This window comes from Argiope bruennichi, chromosome 10 (assembly GCF_947563725.1).
Source record: "Argiope bruennichi chromosome 10, qqArgBrue1.1, whole genome shotgun sequence".
Classification (NCBI taxonomy): Eukaryota; Metazoa; Arthropoda; class Arachnida; order Araneae; family Araneidae; genus Argiope; species Argiope bruennichi.
In genome coordinates this window covers 27,870,356-27,893,862 of record NC_079160.1, presented here as the reverse complement: position 1 = coordinate 27,893,862, position 23,507 = coordinate 27,870,356, and the positions used below count along the sequence as shown (strand labels likewise).

The window sequence follows — 23,507 nt, the reverse complement described above, 5'->3', positions numbered from 1 at the left end:
AAAGATACATCTACGGCGGCCGGCAGGGCACAATGCTTTTCTATTAAGCAAAATCTCTTTTCCCCCCTCAAAGGATGCAATCCATACGTCGGATCCGAATGTCGAAATGGGTCTATAGTCGACCTTGTACTTTAGTTTGTAGATCTGGATCCGAGCCTCAGTTTCAAGTTTAGTGTTTGGCTGTAGCATTTGTTCAGCGCATGCGTATAATTCGTGATATTCCTGGAAATAAATGCATATGTCAAGTATAGCATGGAGTTTGTTTTGTATGATAGTTTTCAAGAGTCTTTTGAAAGTTGTTCAACAGTAGGTCGATTATTAAAAGATGATAAATAGTTAATTAATTCGAAAAACAAACAAAAAATACTAGTTAATTAATTAATTAGTTTTCGGGAAATCAATGGATAAACGTTTCATATTGGTTTATTTATTAAATAACTAAGTCAATCACACAGAACATGTGCAACATTCATATCTCAAAAGTGTGGTATAATTTGCTTGTTAAGAATGGAGAAGGATGTGGACAGTAGTGCAATGGAATCAAAAGATTCAGATTGTGAAACAGTTTACGTCATAACTGAAGAAGAATTAAATAATAGTTTTATTTCGGAAAATATCGGTAAAGAAATAATTATAGATGGCTCATTTTTCATAGTTGGAGAAAATTCTTTTAGCTTAGATGGGCAAGACATACAATTGCAGGACAAAGAAAATATGGATGGAAAGGAATTGATATCTGTCGTTTTGGAAAAAAATGACAGTAACACAGTGGATAACAGTGGAAATGTGTATGGCAGTTTAATAAATAATGATAATGAAAATGTTACTACGAGAAATGAAAATTCATTTATCGACAAAAATCAACCAACAACCGTCAATCATGAACAGAATATTCTTAGTGGTCACAGTCAAAATTCATATATGGATGTAGAAGAGAATTTATCTTTAGATTCTGTTGAAGACTCATCCATTGTACATCATCAGGAGAAAGTTACTACTCCTGGAAAAAATTGCATTTTATCAGTTTCGGGACATGTACAATTGCAGCCTTCGGATTGGGATATGTTAACATGTCCTTATTGTATGACAAACTTTAGTAAAGCATATATTATGAAGAGACATATGGTGACAGTCCATAAATTTCTTTCATCAGAAGCTCCTTTTCCATGTTTTTATTGTAACGCATTATGCCAACAAGAAGATTTGCTTCTGAAACACTATGAAATTGAACATAAATATCAACAACAAACTGCTCTTCTTATAACAAGAATGTATTCTGCTGATCCTCATAGATTTGTATGCTCTTATTGTCCCAAAAAATTTGCTAAACCCTGTCATTTAAAAAAACATTTAGAGATAAAACATAACTTTACTTCAGATGAAGTTGCATTTCCATGTGGTTTTAAGTCATGTAAGATGTCATTCGAGAAACAAATTTTACTTCTGAAACATTATGAAAAAGAACATAATCAAAAAGAACAGACTGCTTTAGAATCAACAGAAAGTAAATTTCATTTTTGTTCTTAAAATTTAGAGTTTGAAACTTTATTCTCTTCAGAAATGCTAGTTTGTTAGAATTTATAGCTTTATATATCTTTTACAAAGCTTTCATCAAAATCATATATCCTGTTGAATCATTTTAAAAAGAACACAGCTATTTTATTTTTGCATGAAAATTCTTTGAAATTACTTTGCTAAATTGCATTTATTTAAATCTTACTGTGCAACATGTGCTAAAATTGACAATCCTCTTTAACTAATTTTGTGGTGCTGAAAATTTTGTAGTTTTTATGTAGAATATATTAATGATCTCAACAGTTTTCAAAATATTATAATTCAGCATATCCTATCAAATGAATTATAGATTTATTAATGATATATCTTTTATGAGCTTAATTTTTTATTTTAAGAATAAATGAAATTCAATTGTTCAGGGTTCTGAAACATAATGAATAAAGTAATAGTAATTTTGAAACAAGATGATATAACTGAAATCAAATTCACAATGGGCACAACAAATTGGAGTATGATAAGTTTTGTGGGCAAAATGGTAATCAGTTTAAAAAATTGTAATGAGTGAAGACCAATTTTTTTTTCTTTGTTTGATATTATATAAAATATTTAGAGCAGGGGTTTAGTGGAGCCAGAAAACAATTAAGTGTAGTTCTAATTTTGCTTCTCCCTTTTTTTTCCAAGAAAAAAAAAGTAAAAATTGTTAAATATTTCTTTAAGATATTGAATTTTAGTTTAATGCCTAGTTTTATAATTATGATTGGCATTTCAAGTTAATAAAAGTACTATGTCACTAGCAAGTAATAGTAAGAGGGGATTAAAAACATTGATGTTTTACAAACAATTCAATACATTTTATGCTTTCTTTTTTAAAATTTATGATATCTCTATATAAAGTAAAATGTCAATGTGTATTGTTTATATAAATCTACAGTTTTTGTCCAACCTTAATGAAATTTTGTACAGAGGCTCATTAAAATACAAAACATCACTGCCAAGATTCAGAATCCAAAAGTTAAGTTACATTTTGATTGTTTAAAAAGTAAACGATTAATTAACAAATAAGCAATGTTTTCTTATTATATCTTCTGAAAATACTATCTCGTAAAAATGATATTTTTGCCATTTAAAATTCAAAATCTATTTGTCTATCTCTCTATACTTTTTAAATTATACTATTTTAATTGTGGCTCAATTTTTTATTTAACAAATTCTTAAAATTCCTTTTTTTGTTATTTGCAACAATTCTTTTCAGTGAAAATCAAACTGATTTCATAGTTTTGTAGCAGCATATTTGCAAGAATTTATTTTTCATATTATTCTTGTTATGAAGACTTTATTTTTTATTGTGATTATTGTTGCATAAGATTTTAATTCATTATTTTTGCATGAATTGATTTTTTTAATTTGATATTTCACTTTACAAACATTTTAGCAACATTTTTTTCTTTCAAAATTTGTTAAAAGCCTAACAAAACCAAAATAAAAATAAGCCAATTAGCCATTGGGTGTTTAAGTATAAAAAGCATACCAGTGATTAACTGACGAGAATAATTGCCTAAGATATCTTGACTATTGCAAATAATCAATTAACTGCTAAAGATGTTATTTTTAGTATGTTAAATATGTTTACCAATGGCATACAATTACACAAAAAGTATATTAATAACTTATGGCTATTTTACAAGTATCTAGCTTTCTTTGATGCATTAATTCCAAAGTAGATTTTCACTTACACACAGTTTGATGTTATACATATTTGAAATTTATTTCTCAATTTATGATTATTGAATGAAATGACTTATTTCATTTAATAAGTTTTGGATAGTGAAATATTTTCTCACAATTGGCACAAATTGATACTTTTTATTATGTGTCAACATGTATATACTTTTGCTTCCTAATTAAAGAATATTAGATTCAGTATAATTTGGCATTTATTATTTTATGTTTTCTTTTCTTTTAAATATTTTTATTATAAAAGATAACTTTTTCTCTTACAAAATTTATTATTTAGAAAATAATGATGTTTAAATCTTTTTAAAAGATACTTTGGCTGTCAAATTTGAATTTTTTTCAAACAATAACATGACAAATTTTACATAAGATTTAACACAATTAAGATATAAATTATTTTAATGCTTTGCTTTATTTTGAAAGCAAGCTCAGGAAATGGGAATTCATTTTTGAATAAATTTCAATTTCTATTAAATTCAATTTTATTAGACAGCAATGGCAAGGATAGTATAAGTGGAAAGTCCCTTCCTGCTCATGCTATCCTTGCACAAGTGGATGTAAAAAAAAAATTTTTTTCCTCTGATAATGGATGATGTGTCCTCTCCCCCATCAGACAAATATGTATATTTACATATAGACATATTTTAGTGGTTGTGTGGTCGAGTAGAAGAAACTTTTGAAATTTTAAAACAGATTTATTTCACCATGGGAGGCATAATTTATATACCAAGAATTAAGTGGTAAGAAATATGTCAGTTTACATCATGACACAAAAGCAGTAGAGACAGAATTTTCCCATTTGATCATTTTATTATGAGTTTTTGATAGGTCTTTCTTTGACACCTGTAGATTTAGGATAGGGAACTTTAGGTATCTTAGAAAGAATTTGCTAAGCGTTAAGGATTTTTATCCTTTCACTTAGAGTGTGAGAAAATGCTGAGACTATCCATTTTCTAGAGTGATATAGAATTAATTAAATCAAAAGTGGAAATTGGATCAGGAAATAAGAGAACATTTTAGAATGAAGTTTATATAGGCTGAAAGATATTCAGATCAGATGAAAATTAGGAAATGAAATAATATTTAAATTAAATTTTAAAATATCATTATTATAAAATATCATATATATATTTCCCCCGCAAGATATATATATATATATATGTATTACCTTCACAATATATGTATCTTGTGGGGGAAATTTGTGAGAAGAAATATTTTTGATTTTCTTTCTGTTGACAACTTTTTTTTATGTATCCAGAGTCATTACAAGATTTATTTTGTACACATCCAAAGCTGATTTATGAACACTGTTAGACATAAAAGCCTTGTTACTATAGTCAACAACTTTTTTGAAAACAGAAGATATTGTTGTTTTTTCGTTAACTGTACTATAGCAGATTTAAAAGTGATCTGAAGAAAATGCGTTTCTTCAAAGAAGCAATAAAGGTGCATCTAAACCAAGAATATTATTATATGTGCTATAGTGCATTTCTTAAGTTGTTCACAAATTTTCTGAATTAAATCGCTATAATTACATGCATTCTACCAGTGTCAACATGTGCATACAAAAGAGATTACAGTACTTTTCGAATTGTTAATGATTATATATACATTGTAATGGTTTGAAATAAGCCTCAGGAACTTTGGAATGCACAGTAGCAGTTCAAGAAATTTAGATTTGCATTATATGGTTGAAAAATTGATAAAATGTATTCAAAAATCGAAATTTGGTTACACTAATGCTATTAGGATCTGCTATCACTGTTTTATCATATTTTCTAATAAAACTTTGCATTTGTGATTATGACTGTTTTATAATATCATATTTATTATAATTTAAAAATCCTCTTAAAAAATGTGAAATGTGCTATTAAATAACTAGAAATGCATGCAAGACTTACTATCTATTTTTAAATATTTAAAGATATTTTTCAGATTTAAATATATTGCATGTACTCTTATACTTCTACTTATAAAACTCTTCTGATGAATGTATTAAGCAAAAAGGTTAAAATGTAGTAGTTAGTTGTTTTTAAAAAAGTTACTGAAGTATTGAAATACATATTATCACAATTAAATCCAAAGATTTGATAGATCCAATTTTCCAAGATCCAATTCGACCATCAGATCTATTCCTGTGTTTTGTTTAAATCTGAATTGAAAATGTTTCTGATTATATGGTTTGAGACCGATTTAGTCAGTGATAGAAATAATTATTTTATTTCAAATGTATGCAACTAGAATAATTCTTTACATAGAAAAAATTTCAAAATATCTCCTTTAAGGATAATTAAAAAAAATATGGTTGTTTATAATTAAAATATTTTTCCTATTGAAATATTCTTTCTTTGTCTACATTAGAAATAATTTGTTTTTGTCTGCCATATTATACTGCTGCAATATCCAACCCCCACCCCTTCATAAATATAATTTCCTAATATTTGCATGCTAAAAGCTTTACCAAAGCATTATAAATAGTCTCTTAATTTTTTTTATTATTTTTTATATTAATGAAATATTTTTTAAATGTGAAATGTTATTTTTTACTATAAATATTTTTAATTGTATGTATCAATTAATTGTTGAAATTAATTTGCTTTTATTCATTTCCTATTTGATTATAGATAATGGAGATGCTCTTCCATCAGAAGTTGCCTCAGATAGAGACAATGAGATAGAGATATTGTCTCAGATAAAATCGAGAACTGATAAGTTAAAATCCTCTGAGCCTATCCCTGCATCTAAAAAAAACATTGGTAGGATAAAATGTATTGAATGCAATGTCAATTGCACATCATTTCGAACTTTTCGGGAACATTTATTGAAATATCATAAGCTGGATGTCACTGAAAAGGAGATACGTTTTCCTAACATGACTGGTAATTTCTTTTATGTCTATAAAAAGTTTTTTTTTTTAGATTTATTCCTATAAAGTATTTTTACCTGAAACTATTTCAGTTTAGTACCTTAAATAAAAAATATATTTAAAGTAACTCACATTATTATAAATAAATAGCGATATGTTGTACTTCTAGTCTGATGAAACAGCCAAATTTTTAATACGCATAATAGGCATATTATTTTTTACAAGCTTATAAATGTGTAATATTTGCTAAAGTAAATGTGTATGCTCTACTTTAATGCCAAAAAGTCATATGATTGTTACGAGTGAAAAAGTATTATACAATGAATATGAATTATTTGCTTACTTTATTTATGAAATTATGCTGCTTCTGAAACTTCTAGAAGAAAGATTTTATAACTAGTAACTAGATTACATTTTAATAAACAAATTATTTATTGAAGTCTTCATTGAATGCACACCATTTTTAATAATTCTGTTTTCAAATGGCATTCATCCCATTGTTTGCTTTTGAATTTTGTTTGTTTTTTTGTTTTTTGATTGTTGTGAAAACACCCAGCTTAAAGAATTTCTGCTTTTTGATCAGATAAGTTTGATGTTTGAATCCATAAAAGTTCCCTCTATGTATCATTCTGGTTCATGATAAAAGTGCCATTAGAAATGAAACATAATCTTTTAGTTTTAGAAAATGAAGTGTTAGTTCAGTTGTTATATTTTCTATCTGAAATCTGCTCAAAATTGTGAGGCCTGTCTTAAAAGTGTTGTTCTCATATAGCTCCAAATTAGTATAACAGTTGAACAGATGATTAAATTAAAGATTCTTAGTCATGGAAGTGTGACTTATTATTCATGAATTACATTAAACTACATCATCCATCTTTACTTTTCTTTATCAGCATTTAATGAATATTTGTAGTTTGATTTAATACCTTTAAGCAATATGAGATATTTTTTAATGTACTTCTTGGTATCCTGTAAACTTATGACTTAATATATGAATTCTTCAAAAATTTAATGGTAGATTTGCATCTTATTGTTATATCATGATAAGTTGAAATTAAAATATTGTCTTTTTTGTATATAATACAGATTATGAAATTTTAACATCGAATTCTTTCTTTTTTTGGGGGAAACTGAGAAAATATTTCTCATGTAATTATTTTCTATCAATTTCTATAACTTAAACAGTTAAGCTTTCAATCATTATACAATGAATTGCTTTATATTATTAGCTGATATCTTCTGTTTTTTTTTTTTTTTTTTTTGGAAAGAAAGTATTTTTATAATGTTTTGGATTTAAAATATATTTTTATATAAAATAAGTAATATTCATTAAGCAATTTGTAATAAATAACTTTTAAAAACCATTAAAGATTAATATTCCTATAAATTATTTTTAATTTTTAAAAATGATACAAAATTTCAGCAAATATTAGGATTGGTATTCAAAGACAAATGAATAAAATTATGTTAAAATAGGCATGATATTTTCATTCATTTGGAATGACAACGTTAAAAATAAAATAATCATTTCTAAATATGAAAATTTTATTTTAAATCTTTCAAAAATTAACTGCCTAATTAATTATCATAAAACTTTCATTACAAGAAGAATTTGAAGGAAAAAAAATTATTCATTAGTTTGAAAATTATAAGTACATATTATATGTGAATTTGACCTTTTGTTTATAAAAAAATTATATTTTATAGCATTTAAGAAATGGAAATTGGAAATTGAAAGAAGAGATTTGACATTTTTTACTGCTCAAATGGGAGCTAAAAAACTACAGAATTACTTCTGGAGACAATACTGCTGTCATCGTTCTGGTTATTATAAACAGGGTAATAAAGTAAAAAAGAGCAGAATGGATAACCTTTTAGGTTCTTGCAAGACAGGATTTTTTTGCACCGCATCCATGACTGTACGTGAATATCCAGATGAAGTTCACGTTAAGTACTGCTTACAGCATTACGGGCATGGGGGAGGCACGACTTTTGTCCATTTATCTGATGAGGAGCAAGCTGCTGTCCAAGGTAATTGCTAAATCTTGAAATCTTTTTCTATCCGATTTCTGTGTTACAGCGCATAATATTTATATTCTTTAACTTTTATTAATTAATATTTTAGGTGAATAAATCAGTTATATCAAAAAGTGAAGCATAGAACTATGGAAATCCATATAGGATATTTGCCTAAAAGCTATTTTATGCTCAAACAAGCTATTGTTTGATCATTCTTACTGATTCAAGTTTTGTTTTACCATTAATGCACAATCTAAATTAAGAGATTCTTTTTTTATCTGCATTTAGACTGCTGCATATACTCTAAATCATTTAGGAATATTCCTCTTCTATAGATTTCTTGATAAATTTTTTCCACCTTTAATTGCATTGTTGATATTTTTTAGTCATTTCTTACCTCTCTATGTGTAATGAATTTTGTTCAAATTTTTTAGATAACTACAAATTTGGTGTTAAGTCCATATATTGAATTTTATCTCTCTAGTTCAAAGCATATTTCAGTTACAGATATATATTTTTTAAAAATGTGTTTTTTGTACTCACAGGTATCTCAAAAATGGAGATTCGTCAAAATCTCAAATTCAATTTTTTTGTTGATTCCAGTACTTTTTCTTTGTATACTTCATATACAAGAAAAGTAAAAGATAGCCTCTTACATATGTATAATACTTTTCTCATTTTATCTTTTAAATTGCTATAACTAGAGCAATTAAGACTGTATTTGAATCATTGAGGACTATTTTCTATGAAGAGTGAGAACCTTATCCAAATTCATACAGCTCAAAGAGAATATAAATGGCATGAGTGTTGAAATTTCCATTTTCACAAACTTCTATTATTATTAATGATAGAAAGGCCATTTAAATTTCTCATAATAGCAAACAAATGTTTTAAAATGTTTTTTTAATAGCTGCAACTCTGTTGATTTTGAAAAATTATTTAGAAAGTAATTTATGCATTGTGTCCTAAAAAGGATGAACAAATATTAATTTTCAAAATATTGTACTTAATATGTACTTCCAAGTACAAAATTTCATTAAAAAGATGGAAATTTGTATTAATATACTTTGGCTTCTATGGAAGTTACTGATAAAAAGTTTAAAAAATTAAATTTTTTATAGCTTTTCATAGAATAAAATTGTCAGCTATTAAAGAATTATTCTTACATTCATCCATGTAATGCTAAGTTTCATGCTTCTATTTCTAAAATTTGTAGATAAGTGCTATTTCTATGTTTAGAAAGGCTTTTCACAAATGTAGATGGAAATATTTATTTTTAAAATGCAAATTTTATTTAATTAGTAACTTACTGTTATTTTTTATATAAATATTTGCTTATTATTACGTCATTCAGTTATTATGTCTTGAAATAAATTTGCTAATTACACATACTGTTGCTCACTTAAATTGATTGGTAGCTGCAATTCTGACTAGCTAAGGAAGCAAAGGGGAACTTGAGAAATTGAACGTTATTGATACATCAGAGAATTAATGTTAATGTCATTTTGTAGAATAAATAAATTTCTTTGTTGTCAATACTATGTGGGATATTAAACTTTCCTAAAAAAATGACATATTTCAATGATGAGTGACATTTTGAGATGCTGTATGTATTTATTATGTACCTATATGCAAGCACTGTTAAAAAATACAGCTTAGTATAGGTTACAAAGGTATTCATTTTGAAAAGTTTTGCAAATACTTAAATTATTTGGTTATTTGATCATTTTTGAAATTTAAGAGCAATAATTAATTGTATAATTATTTTCTGATTCTGTCCTTTTGATAAATTATTGTAATATATATAATATTGAATTTGAAATGTGCAATGAAAAATTTCTTCCTTATTCCTTCTCTTTGACTACTTTTTCATACTTCAGCACCAATCTGAGGTTTGTAAAAGTAGTCTAAGCCAATAAATTTGCATTTTAACTTCTCAGAAAATTTCATAGTTAATGGCTTGGAATTGAAAGTATGCATTTAAGTACAATATTTACAAAAAAGAAACAAGTGCTTTTTGTATTGTTTTGGAAACACCCTGTATGTATAAGATTATTTATTTGAATCATATAATTCCACACCTCTTGATTCATTGAAACAAAATTTGGCACACATTTTCTATTATCTAGAAAGATAAAATATGTTAATAAAAAGTTTCTACTGCCTCCCCCCTTCCTTAAAGGGGCAAAACATTTTAATATTGTTTTTTTTTTTTTTTTTTTTTTTTGCCATAACTTCATAACATATTTCTATAAAAAAGTTATTTTTAAGTGTTCTAAATTTTACTGTTAAATCACATCATGTTTTCATTATTGCTAAATGGCTATCTTATTTTCACTTTTACTTTTATTACTTAGAATAAGCACTATTGAATATGTGTGCGCTAATATTTCTCTTAAATGCTTAATAAATTATTTTGTTTTCAGAAAATTTATATAATGGGATTCCACTGGAAGAACAGCTGAATGATATTAAGGACACTCAGTCCTCAGCCGAGCATTTTCAAGCGTGTATTAAGAAGAAAAGAGATATTTCTTTTCTGAACAAAGCTTATTCTTCTGAAGTTTACTATTCAGGAATGAGTGCTGGTGAATATGTTGAACAGTGGGTTCGCATATGTTCCGAAATGGAGGATTCTCCAATCTTGCTTTACAGACAAGAAGCATCAGGAACTAAATCTGATAATTTGATGTTAATTATAATGACAGAGTTTCAGAAACATATACTTATGACATCAACTAAGCAAATTGTATGCCTTGCTTGTCCTAATCGCATTAAAAGAGGACGTAAACTTTTAACTACTCTTATTATCATTGATGACCAAGATGCTGCCTTTCCAGTTGCATTTTGCATCAGCAACAGGATAAATAAATCATCGATGCTGGAATTTCTTTCATCTGTCAGAGAATCTACTGGTCCATTATCTTGTTTGTATTTTATGTCAAATGATGATAAATTTTTCTTTGAAGCATGGCAGGAAGTAATGCAAGATGAATCCAAATGGGTGTGGAGTACATGGTCATTGGATGATAGAATCCGAAAGATCTTAGCGCATCCCAAAACAACTATAAAAGACATTAACACAAGAGAAGCAACTTATCGACTTTTTCGTAAAATCATGGAATGCAATAGTCAGCCAGTCTTTTCTACCATGTTTAAGAATTTCAAAATCTCTCTTTTAGAAAATCCACTGACTAATGATTTTGGAAAATATTTTGTATCACATTATGACTCTAATCCAGAAATGTGGGCATGCTGCTACAGAAAGGATGTTAAGTTAAGCACTAATATATTTATAGAGTTTTTGAATAAGACATTAAAATACTGCATTAAGATAACTAAGACCAAACAGTTAGATAAGCTCCTAATGGTGCTTATGAAGTGGCTGCGGTATAAAATGCTAGATCGTCTTTCCAACATGTTGGATGAAGATAAAATTGATATGGTCAAAAATACCATCAGCATGTGTCATAATAAGGGTCTAGAAATAGAATGTGAGAATATAGTTTCTTTATCAGATAAAATTTGGTTGATTCGATCACAAAATGAGGCCAATGTCTATGTGACACAAGATTATGAATCGTGTCCAGAATTATGTGATTTGAGGTGCTTTGACTGTGATGTATGTGTTCATATGTACTCATGTAGCTGTGTACAAAGTTTGGTCCTTGCCAATATGTGCCAACATGTTCATGCTGTTGTATGGAAGTTCTTAACGCCTCATTTTTCACCGCCCACGTCTCCTGTTGCTAAACCTTGTGATAATGTTGATGATATTGATGCTGATGTTCAAATCATTCCAGATAAAGAGCCAGACATACTGAAAAGTGTTTTGAAAAGAATGCAAGGTGTATATAAGCAAGTGCGCATAAATAAATGCAAATTGAGTAAGAAGTCACTTGTGGAAGCTTTGAGATTGTTGAACCGGTGTTATCAAATATGTTCCAGTGATGAAGATTATTCTCATCCTGTGGAAAAATCAACTCAGACAGAATATTTTTCAAGACCTGATATTGTAAAATCAACTCAGACAGAATATTTATCAGAGTCTGAGATTGTAAAAGCGACAAATCATGTTTTAAAAGGTTTAGATAATAATATGTCTATATCTTATCCTTCCTCTGTACCTGTGATGGCATTTGGTTCTGTTTTGAATCCTGTAAGGAGATCCTGTCATTTGAAATCAAATTCTACTTCTGTATCCATGCCATCATCAAAGTCTATTTTAAAACCTTTAAATAATACTGTATCAAGCTCTTCTGGAAGGCATAAAATTATTGATACATTTAAATGTGGCACATCATCATGTACTAATTTAAATGATAGTAGTTTGGATTCTGCGTTTGATAGGGATCAAACAGATTTGTTGCATGTTACAGCTAATATTTTATCATCACCACCCAAGCAGCATAAAAGATTTAAACCCATAGCACCAACTCCAGCACCAATAGAAACTCCTCTAGATCGGGTTTTACGAAAATATTCAATACAAAGACGTGATGGATCCAATTTCCTACAAGTGTTATCGCCAAATAATTCTTCTGATAAAGTTGACAAAATTAGCATAATACCCATAATACCTTCAAAATCTACCTCTAATAGCAAAACTGTCACGAAGGAGCATCATCTTGAAAGAACAAACGTTTCTGATGATCTTTTGATGAAAGATTCTTCAAATATTTCTAATAGTCCAATGATAAATTGTCCTTCAGTGTTAAAAATTCCTGCTTCATCAGCAGAAAATTTACTTCCCAATCCTGCTAAAACTGTATCAGATTCTTTTTCCAGTAGCAGCCCAGTTACTAAAAAGCATCACATTGAAAGAATAAGTGTTTCTGAAGTTCCTATAATGAAGGATTCTTCAAATATTTGTGATAATTCAGTTACAAATTGCCCTTTAGTGATAAAAACTTCTGCTTCACCACCAGATAATTCAATTCCTGTTTCTGCTAAAACTGTTCCAGATTCTTTTTCCAATAGCGGACCTGTTGCTAAAAAACGTCATATTGAAAAAACTAATGTTTCTGATGTTCCTGTAATGAAGGATTCTTCGAATGTTTGTGATAATTCAATGACAAATTGCCCTTTAGTGATACAAACTTCTGCTTCACCATCAGATAATTTACTTCCTTTTTCTGCTAAAACTGTGTCAGATTCTTTTTCTAATAGCGGACCTGTTGCTAAAAAGCGTCACATTGAAATAACTAGTGTTCTTAGTTTGCCATTGATAAAGGATTCTTCAAATGACTCGGATAGTTATGCGAAAAATTCCTTTTTATCGATAAAAAACACTGTTTCATCATCAAGTAACTTGCCTGTTGATACTATATCAAATTCTGTTCCATTAGCATCCTCTATTACTGAATCCACTTCTTCATGTAATGATGCAAAAAATCATCCTGATTTTGTAGTACATCCGACTGATCAAGAATTAAACATAGCTTTGCCTGATGTTTCTGTTAATTCTGTTTTGCAAACACCTTCTGTTGTGAAGCCTAGTACTGAAGTGTCAATTTCAGAATCAAACAAGCATCGTTTTGATATGATAAAACACTCTTCTAATCAAGTATCAAATGCTACTTTGCCTGATGTTTCAACTGATGCTATATCTAATTCAGTTTTGCAAGTACCTTCACTTGTGAAATCTACTGCTGTATCAGTTTCAGCCTCCAAGAATCATTCTGAGGTGAAAACATATTCTACTAGTCATATATCATGTGTTGCTACGTCTAATGCTTTTACTGACGCTGCATCAAGTTTGGTTTCACAGACATCTCTTGTGAAATTTGCTGCAATGCCAAATTTCACAGTGAACAATAATTCTGATGTGAAGACAAATTTCAGTAATCAAATATTACAAGTTGGTCTGCCTGATACTTCTGTTAATACTGTATCAAATTCTGTTTCACAAACAGCTTTGGTTATGACTCCTTCTGCCATGACATCCTCTGAAATCTTCTATGTTGCCATTCCAAATGCTTCTGTTAATACTCAATCAAATTCTACTTCACAAACGTCTTCAAACGTGAAATCTACTGCTGCATCGGCTAATGAAATATTTTATGTTGCTGTTCCTAATGCTTCTGTTAATACTTTATCAAATTCTATTTCACAAGTGTCTTCAGACGTGAAATCTACTACCACATCAGCTAATGAAATATTCTATCTTGCTGTTCCTAATGCTTCTGTTAGTACTGGATCAAATTCCATTTCACAAATATCTTCAGATATGAAATCTACTGCTGAAACTAATAATGAAATATTCTATATTGCCCTTCCTGAGGCCTCTGCCTGTACTTTCTTAAATTCTTTTCCACAAAAGCCTTTTGTCGAGAAATCTGCTGTTACATCAGCTTCAGTATCGAAAGTGACTTCATGTTCTGCTGATTTTGCTAGTTTGTCTGATGTTGCGGTTACTTCTATGCCAAATTCAGGTTCAGAAACACTATCTGTTTTGAAATCCTCTTCATTGTTAGTTTCAGTGTTAAATAATCATTCCGATGTTACAGCACATTCTTCTGATCACCCATTACCTGTTTCTTTGCCTGTTGTTTCTAATAATGATGTATCACTTATTTCTCAAGAGCCTGTGATAGCATCAATTAATACTTCAGATAAATCTCGAAAAAATAACCAAACACTCATTACATCTGTAGATCCTGTACCAAATTCAATTTCTAGTTGCAGTCCTGTTGTTAAAAGGTTTCACAGAGAAATAACTAATTCTTCTAATGAGCTACTGATAAAGGGTTCTTCAGATGTTTCTTCTGGGCCTGTGACAAATTCACCTTTTATTATAAAAGCCACTGTTTCATCATCAGACAATTTGCCTGTTATTTCTGCAACAAATTCAGTTTCACATGGATCTTCTAAAATTCAACCTTCTGTTATGTTAGCTTCAACAACAAATAATAATTCTGGTGTTGGAACATGCTTTAATGATAAAGTATGTTTTGAAAAATCACATGATAGAATATCAAATACTTCCAACACGCAATTGGACGTAACTTCCTCAGTTCAATCTTGCCAGAAGGAATCTGATGTATCGTGTATCATTACATCTTATTATTCTATAAAATCTTCCTCTGATCCTGTAACAAACTCTACTGCAGAGAAATCTGATGCCATAAGATCTCAACCATCCATTTCAATACCCATTAATCAACCTGGATCTCTGCAATATATGTGGGAACCTATCTCGAAAAAGCGATATGTGGTAAAAGCCAGTATACCATTCACTCCAAAATGAAGTAAATCCTCCAATTCCTCTACTTAAGTTTGGTACATAGTCTCTATATTCTGTTAAGATCTATCATCCTGATGTCAATATTCTGTCTCTTCTGTACTGGTAAAAAAAAAAATTCCATCTGTCACAATTTAACCCTTTGCATGCGGATGATGACTCTCACTCACCATTCAAGTGGTGCATCACTTTGACGCTTTATTTATTTAATTTTGATTGTTAAAAACAGCAGCAGAGTAGTAAGAAGATGCAAATTAATTGAACAGGAGAATTCAACTTAAAACAATTAAATGTATTTATTTTTCAGAGCAATAAACAAGCCTTTGTATTAGTAATTAATAATTATGCATCAAATTACTTTTCTGAGTGAAAAGGGTTTATTATGTTGAAAGTTTTATATCATCTGTTTATTATCAAAATTTCTTTTTCCAATTTCCTCTAAATAATCTGTTTTCAAATACATTTACTGTGGTTTATGTATTACTAAACGCCTTTGGCGACCAGCTGGTTCGCCAATCTTAATGCACGTTAAAATTTTAATAATTAAATATTTTATGAAACTCCCATTTTAATTGCTTCTTCATTAAAATATTTTAAAACTTCAAATTTTAATAGTCATATAATTCACTCATAATATTATAAAGGCCTTCAGCCATAACGCAATATGTATATCTCTAATTTTCTGTTAGCTCCCTTAGAATTTATGCTGTAAATTAAAGTGGAAATGATTAAACTGCAATTAATATAATAATATTTTTTTTTTTTACTGAAACGAAGCAGTTTTTTTTTTTTTTTTAAATATGAGTACTGAAAACAGAGTCGCTGAGTATTTAAACCTTATGGGCACTAAAGAATATTTTTCTTAATTTATATAATATCTCAAGAAGTTTTCAACAACATTTTCTCAGATTCATCATGAACAGATCGATTAATTCACAATGTTTAATTTTAAATGCATCAAACACTAAAAAAATAAACAGAATCGTTTGAAATAATCTGTCGAAAACACATTAAGCCTTCATAACCAAGTCCATATCCGTTGAAAATAGTTGTCAACAATCAGAACACAATGCGCATGCTTGAATTTTCAACGCCAATTATGGTAACGTAAATGCGTGAATTTTCTACTCCAGTTGGGGTAACGCTATGCAGATTAGAAATTTTTAATTTCCTTTATTCTGTTTTATTTTTATTCAAAAGTACTTCAGAATGAATCTGAAAGATCGATTAATTTACAATGTTTAATTTTAAATGCATCAAACATTAAGAAAATAAACAGAATCGTTTGAAATAAGCGGCCGAAAATATGTTAAGCCTATCCTCTTTAGCGTGGGAAAAAAATGAAGCCTTACTCATTTGGCGGTGGGGAAATTAAAAGATTTTTTGGCGGGACAGTTAGTTTTTAATTAATAATTAAAATTCTAACTAAAAATTGAAAAAAAAAGAGACCCCAGGTGCACATTTCCGACCTCCAAGGTATGCATGTGCCAAATTTCGTAGCTGTAGGTCCAGCAGTCTGGCCTGTAGAGCGCCAACACACACACACACACACACACATTGAGCTTTTTATAAGTATAGATGTAATCACTCTGCTATTCTCTAGCATATAAAAGCATAAAAAAGGGTCAATTTTGTTTCCCTCAAGTCTCATGCGATTTCTATGTATATTTGAATAAATAATTTTTTGTTTACATTTGAGAATATGTCTTGTAAATTTATGAGAATTTTTTTGAAAAATGAATTCTGTGTATTTTTTCTTCTTGTCTCGGCATATAATGCTTAAAAGAAACTATGAAATATATTGCTATGTTACCATGTATTAGTACATCTGTACAAAAAAATTTGTATATTTGTAAATATATCATATATTTTTTTTAATGAAAATAAAGATATTTATTGATATTTCTTTCCCTTTTTGTGTAGAATGTACTTTCATTCCTGCAGTATTTAATTATTTGTATCTGCAAATATAGAATATAATGTAGATCATGACAATGAGATTTACCCTGGAAGTTCTATCTTGAAACAGGATAGGTAGTTATTCAGAATATGATTCATTTTCGATGACATTTTAATTTAAAACATAGAAGCGATCTCATTACTACGAGTCTGTTCAGATACGAAGTTCTCTGCGGCTGAACATAACCCTGATCCCCAATGGGAAATGTCTCAATTTTCTGGCCAATTCGACATCTGCCTGTATTGGAACAAGTACTCGTTTTCTGACATATCCTATTTTCTTCTTACTTGCTTTGACAATCAACGCACCACTTCCACAGCAGCTAGTCATAATTTTTGGATTATTTAATTTTTTTCTAAAATTTTATTCAGTTAGTGATATTTTGTTCTAAAATATTGTTACAAATCTATAATTTTGCTACCCAACACGAATAGTGTCATCGTGGGAAAAACCGTTGTAAGATCTGTCCTGTGTGTGCTGAGCGGGTGCCGCGTCAATGACCTACAGAGCTTGGCGATTAAATGGATAATACTGGACAGTTCGAGAACTTTCACGATTCATCCAATAGGAACTGAGATACACCCAGATAAGCCCTGATTGTCTGGAAGATTCTAGCCCCGCCTCCCGGAACTATAAAAGACAGGCACTCTCAAGCTGCGAGGAAGTCGTGTGTGAGAGTAGTCGGAGTCGCCGACAAGTAAATATATTAGAGGATTAGACAGCAAGCAAGCTGCTGAACTAGCGATTAAATGCGCTGCGTTATAACGATTGATTGGCGGTATTTGGTAGAAATTTTTTTTAACAAGACACGTTTTTCACAATTGATTACAATCGATTGGAACAAGAATTTAAACACGAAACTACACTTGTATTCACAAAATCCCATACCAAATTTAATATATTTAGCTCATTGCCTTTTTCAGTTATCACTCTATGTAAAAATGAGGAATCGGTTTCAGCTGCGTGATTATCCTTTTCATTTCCTACAATTCCAACATGACTACGGATCCATCAAAATAAAAGCCCTGTGATGGAGAGTCTGTAGGAGTACCAAGATTTTAATAGCAAGTGGATCAGTATGGAGGTTAAAAGGAAGGGGAGTTTCGAAAGAACTCATGCTGTCGGTTTAAATACAGAATTGAATACAGGTTTAAATACAGACGGGAAAAAGGACCTGAAGTCGTGTACGTTCAGGTCCTTTTTTCCCGTCACTGAAGGTTAGCAGATTTTAAGTTTAGTTTTATTAACGTCCCATTTTAAAGAAACACTAGGGCTATTTTGGGGTGGACCTTGCAATTTCGAACCGCCGTCAGATGACGAGGACGACACCTGAGCTGGTAACCCCCTATCCAAGCTTTCATACCATCGGGTGGACGTTTGGCCTTGACGTATTTAACGTGCATCAGACCTGCTTACACGATGTTTTTTCGTTGGAATCGGGTCTCGAACCTGAAACCCTCCGATTCCAAAGCCGAGTCCTTACCACCAGGCCACCGCGGCCCCCTACGTGTTGCTATTAAATGGCTTTTGGTACTAAAGTGTACAATGTCAAAAAAAAAAAAAAAAACATTTTACAAGAAAATATTACTTGTTCTTATTTATTGTGTACATTTATTGTATAGTTTTAAGCAAGGTATTTAAAGATCTGAATTAATTAAATCAATTATGCAAAAACATGTACTTACTGAATTTTACATCGAATTCCGTTTCCGCCATATTTTTGAAACGCTCCATCTGGGTTTCTTCAAATTTTTGAGATTGATAAACGATTTTTGGCAGATTACCGAAACCCAATGTAATATTATATATAATAATTATATTGTATTTAATTATGATTTTATAACTGCTGCAAAATAGAAATATGGATTTATGCAGAGATTTTGCATTTATAACGGATTTGAAGGTTATTCGACGAAAATGGATTCTTCCCGTCCAGTGTTGTCTTTAAGTTAATCTTTTATGAATGTTTATGGATGAAAATACAGTGCATAATGCTTTTTTTTAAATCTTCGTTAACGTCAAGGTAATTTCTTCCTGGATGTCTTTTTTTACTAGAAAAATAAGTAACTGACTACAATACAGCTATGATTCTTACATACGAAAGTACCGAAGACACCAGTCGACTACAAGTTAACTAACAAAAATGCAGGTATAAATTCTATTATTTTATCAATAATCGTACTTTTATTGAGATTCAATTCTGAATGTTTTGTAAAAATTCCCTTTTCCAGTTTTCAGTGGTGCTTCTGCATTTCAAACTTTTTGTTACCCATTTTTTTTTTACTTCTGTCGTGATGTTTATTTCAGTATCTTGAAACTACCACTTTTCGACGATTCTATCTCGACGGGGTGAGACGACGTGGAAGGATGAGCGCATTTCCGAAATTCTTCGTTATTCTTCGACCTTGATTCCCACCCTATGAAATACTTCTTCATTCAATTTTTTTTCACACGTATATGAGTATCGTGTCGTTTTTTGACTTTATTATTTTATTTTAATTTAGTGTGCGAGTAATCCGAGTTTACTTCATTGTTAAATGTAAACATCTCTTCCTTTTATCTTTCCTTTCACCCCTATTTTGACGAATTAAACCCATCCTAACGCATGCGCAAAAGCGCGTAGGGTTTTAGAATCCGTTGGCGAGCAATAGATTAAACTGTCAATGCCCTTCTTACTACTTCTTGGTGCTGCCAGATTTTGGATTTAAATCTCACTGTGCTGGAACTAAGGGTCCTTCATTATCGTCCTCCTGGGCCGGACTTTTCGTGGCTTCCATTCTTCTTCTCATATCTTATGATATTTGAACCGAATTTTTGAAGTTTAAAATTTGACCGAATGGATTCTTGCTTACCTATTTTGGAACATCTCGTCTGACAGCTGTTTTTTCACCATATCTAATCTTCTTCCAACGGCTTGTATGGAATTATTTCAACACAACTCCTTCTGTCTTTTAACTTTTCACTTCTTCGGTCATCCGAGATCTGTCTTCTTGGTGTGCTTGCGGACTCCGTTGAAGATCCCTATACTTTTACTATCTTTTGAAGTTGGTGTCCTGGACTTGGGTTCAAAGAATTTGCAGTAGACCGGACCTTTCCTCTTTGGCAACTACTTTTTCACATTTCGGAGTGATTTTAGACCCGACTGAACTTTACAATTCTTGTGAACTTCTGGATTTTGATGCAGATCGTGATTTTTTAACATTTTCAATAGACATAATCGAGTTTCTCTTCCAGTTTTTGCTTTCTACCTGGGTGAGTTTGCTCCTTTAAATTTTTATGACATATATATTATTGTAGAATCTTGATAATATTTCGAGTTTTTATGCTTGCATGTTCGTGTTTACTGGTAATTTTAATACTTTTTTGCCTGCCGAATGATTTTTTACTATTTAACTTTAGGAATTTATAATTTTTTTAAATGTATTTTGGATAAGGTGATTTTATTACATCATTTTTCATGTCCCTTATTTGATGTTTGGGTACCTAGGTTGTGATATTTGGAATATCCCTTTTGGAGATATTTTAGTTTCAAAAACTATAGTTTTTCCATTTGCGTTTCTATAATGGTCAAGAGGGGAGGTGATTGGACTTGAAGCTCCGGCTTTTGATCCGACTTCTACAATGATTCTATTGACGACTTTCGTTTTTCTGCTTCGATTGGGAATCCTCCCTCTCCAGTTAGAACTCGTTCTCAAACTATATTTCTTAGTGAATTTTTCACTTTTAATTCTGGTGAAGATTTGAATCTTTTTAATATTGTTAATATAAGTTCATATATTACGTTGAGCAATGACAGGAGATCCCTAGAGGTAGTGAAGGTTTCTGCGATTCTGGTCTTGTGCTACACTTGTGGTTGTTCCTCCCTATGCGGTTGAGGAACTGGCATTTATTATTTGGAAAGGCAATTATATTCACTAGGGAAGCATGATACTATATAAACTAGAACATTTCTGTAAATCCTCCGCATACTCACTGCCGGTAAAAGATAGGTGGGAAAGAAAGTTAGAAATGATATAGTACATAAATATTTTGATGAAATAAAAATGGCCTTGTTCATTAAGGCTAGACTTTTAAAGGTATTTGGTTGTAATGAACTTATCAACAATAATGAACTTGCATGCATGAAATCAATGTTGTATTACACGTGAACTCAAGGACAACACTAAGGATTTTTTAAAGATTGAAATTTATTTTATAAGTAAATTTTAAAGCTTATTTTATTTGAACCACTGAATAAATCAGCGAAGTGTGCTCCCCAAAACTTTCTCCCTTACTCTCCCCCAAGATGTTATCTCCCAATCCTCGCAAAAAAATTGTCGTAAGTTAAACAACGCTTTGCATACAGTGTTTAGGAAATAAAAAACGTTGAAGTAAATTTAACCTTTTTGCTGATTTTACTGTGTGACTCTTGGCGTTTTTTTTGGTGATTAATCCCTGAAATATGGTTAATAGTATCTAAAAATCGAATTAGTATTTTAGATGCATTTTTCTAACCAATTAAAACCAAAATCTGACAAAACAAAAAAAAGGTACAATTACAGTCACAATCTCATAACAAATTTGATATATTTATCAAAGCGTTTTTGAGTGATCGCTTTTACTTGCTTCTGAAAGTACAGATCGAATGAAGGTTCACCTGTTATTGGATTTCACTCAAAATTTGATCGATGTCTATAGTAAAGATGTTAATTCGGAGTACTGAATTTTATCCATCTAACTCTTTTTGTTTTGTAATTATCGTTGTTGCCACTCCTAATAAGTTTTATATTTCCTGTTTCTTTTGCATCTTATTCCAACTTCGAATCTGGCAACCCGGTTTGATATAAGTAGAATATGCTATGTTTGCTTTTAGTATGGAATTTATACATTACGTTATTTCATCTCTTTGATATCCGGATAGTTTGATCAATATAAGTCTACTACTGTAAATACTCTCATCAGTTTCTATAATCATTGTGTAAATAGCTTCGTGAAATTCTGTCTTGTGTTGTGCAAAAATAAACTGATTCGAAACCGAAAGTAGAGTCCCGAGTCATAACAATCGTGGTAACTTATATTTGAACAGATACACTTTCTATGAATGGATTTTGCTCAAAATTTGATAGGAAATTTGATGTAAAGACCATACACTAGATTTAATCCATCTAGTTCAAAGTGTTTTTGAGTTATCTTTATCACAGGCATTATCCAAAAACATGTTTTTCGATCTCTGGGAAATCTGAAATTCGGACATTTAGAGCTCTTTTTGATGATTATAGTATCTTCTGTTTTGTATACGAAAGTTAAAAATATGAAAATAAAACCATAAATAAAAAATAAAGCAATAATCATTTAATGAGTGCATTACATTAAAGAAATGTTTATGCTGTAATAAAAATAAAGGATTCAACGAGAATAAGATAACATAACGGAATATAGTTCAACATTCTAACAATAGATGGTGCTATGTGCTTTGTTTGTGTGAATGAATTTCGAAAAAGGTTTTGAGAAAGCGTTTGGAACCATCTTTCTCTGTGCATAAAAATAGCAGAAACATGCCCCACTTCTATGAAAAGCATTAATATCAAACTTGCAACATATATATTTGCTATCATTCTTTCCAGATGTTAATCGAATGAAATAAAACAGAATTAGATCTACAAGATTTTATTTTTCAAAATAAAACTTGGAATTAGCGACTAATAAAATGACGGTTTTTGCGGTCTCATTCATAAGTGGCAATGTAATATAAATATCAATATTTGCCAAATTATTACTGGCTTTCGATTTACGAGCTTTTTGTTTTTACGATATGTTTTATGGACTTTAATCTTGATGGATAATTGAGATTGATGCTTTTATTGAATAATAAATCATGAAATACATTAAAGTTAAAAACCTTGAATAGAATCTGAAGTTATATATTTTCTTTCTATTTATTATACAATTGTTTTCAACGTAGCAGGTAACTGATGACGCAGAAAAGCTAAAGATTTTCATTCAAATCAAATGTAACCAAACAAATGTAGAAATAAATATATAACAAATTAAATAAGTAGTAGCTTTTTAATTTTAAGTAATATTTAAATAATTTTACTTATTAAATAAAATTTTGTAATATAGCTTTCTCTTTTCCAAATGTGCTAGAATTTGAAACATTTTTGCACTTGTATGTTCTCAATGGAAATAAA

The 23,507-nt window shown here is 29.9% G+C and overlaps 2 protein-coding genes across 2 annotated transcripts in view; both read left to right on the top strand.

Annotated features, from left to right (window-relative positions):
• Positions 1–259: 259 nt before the first annotated feature.
• Positions 260–17,186, top strand: LOC129988549 (uncharacterized). The gene is made up of 4 exons (XM_056096798.1): positions 260–1,504; positions 5,874–6,128; positions 7,823–8,146; positions 10,561–17,186. The coding sequence occupies exons 1-4, from the start codon at positions 508–510 to the stop codon at positions 15,381–15,383; spliced, it is 6,399 nt and encodes a 2,132-aa protein (XP_055952773.1). The 5' UTR covers positions 260–507; the 3' UTR covers positions 15,384–17,186.
• A 2,853-nt stretch (positions 17,187–20,039) lies between these two features.
• LOC129989379 (acetoacetyl-CoA synthetase-like) overlaps positions 20,040–23,507 on the top strand; it is a 41,768-nt gene continuing 38,300 nt past the window's right edge. Inside the window, exon 1 of the mRNA XM_056097883.1 lies at positions 20,040–20,589. The gene's annotated coding sequence lies outside the window, so the exon portion shown is untranslated. The remainder of the gene's footprint in view (positions 20,590–23,507) is intronic.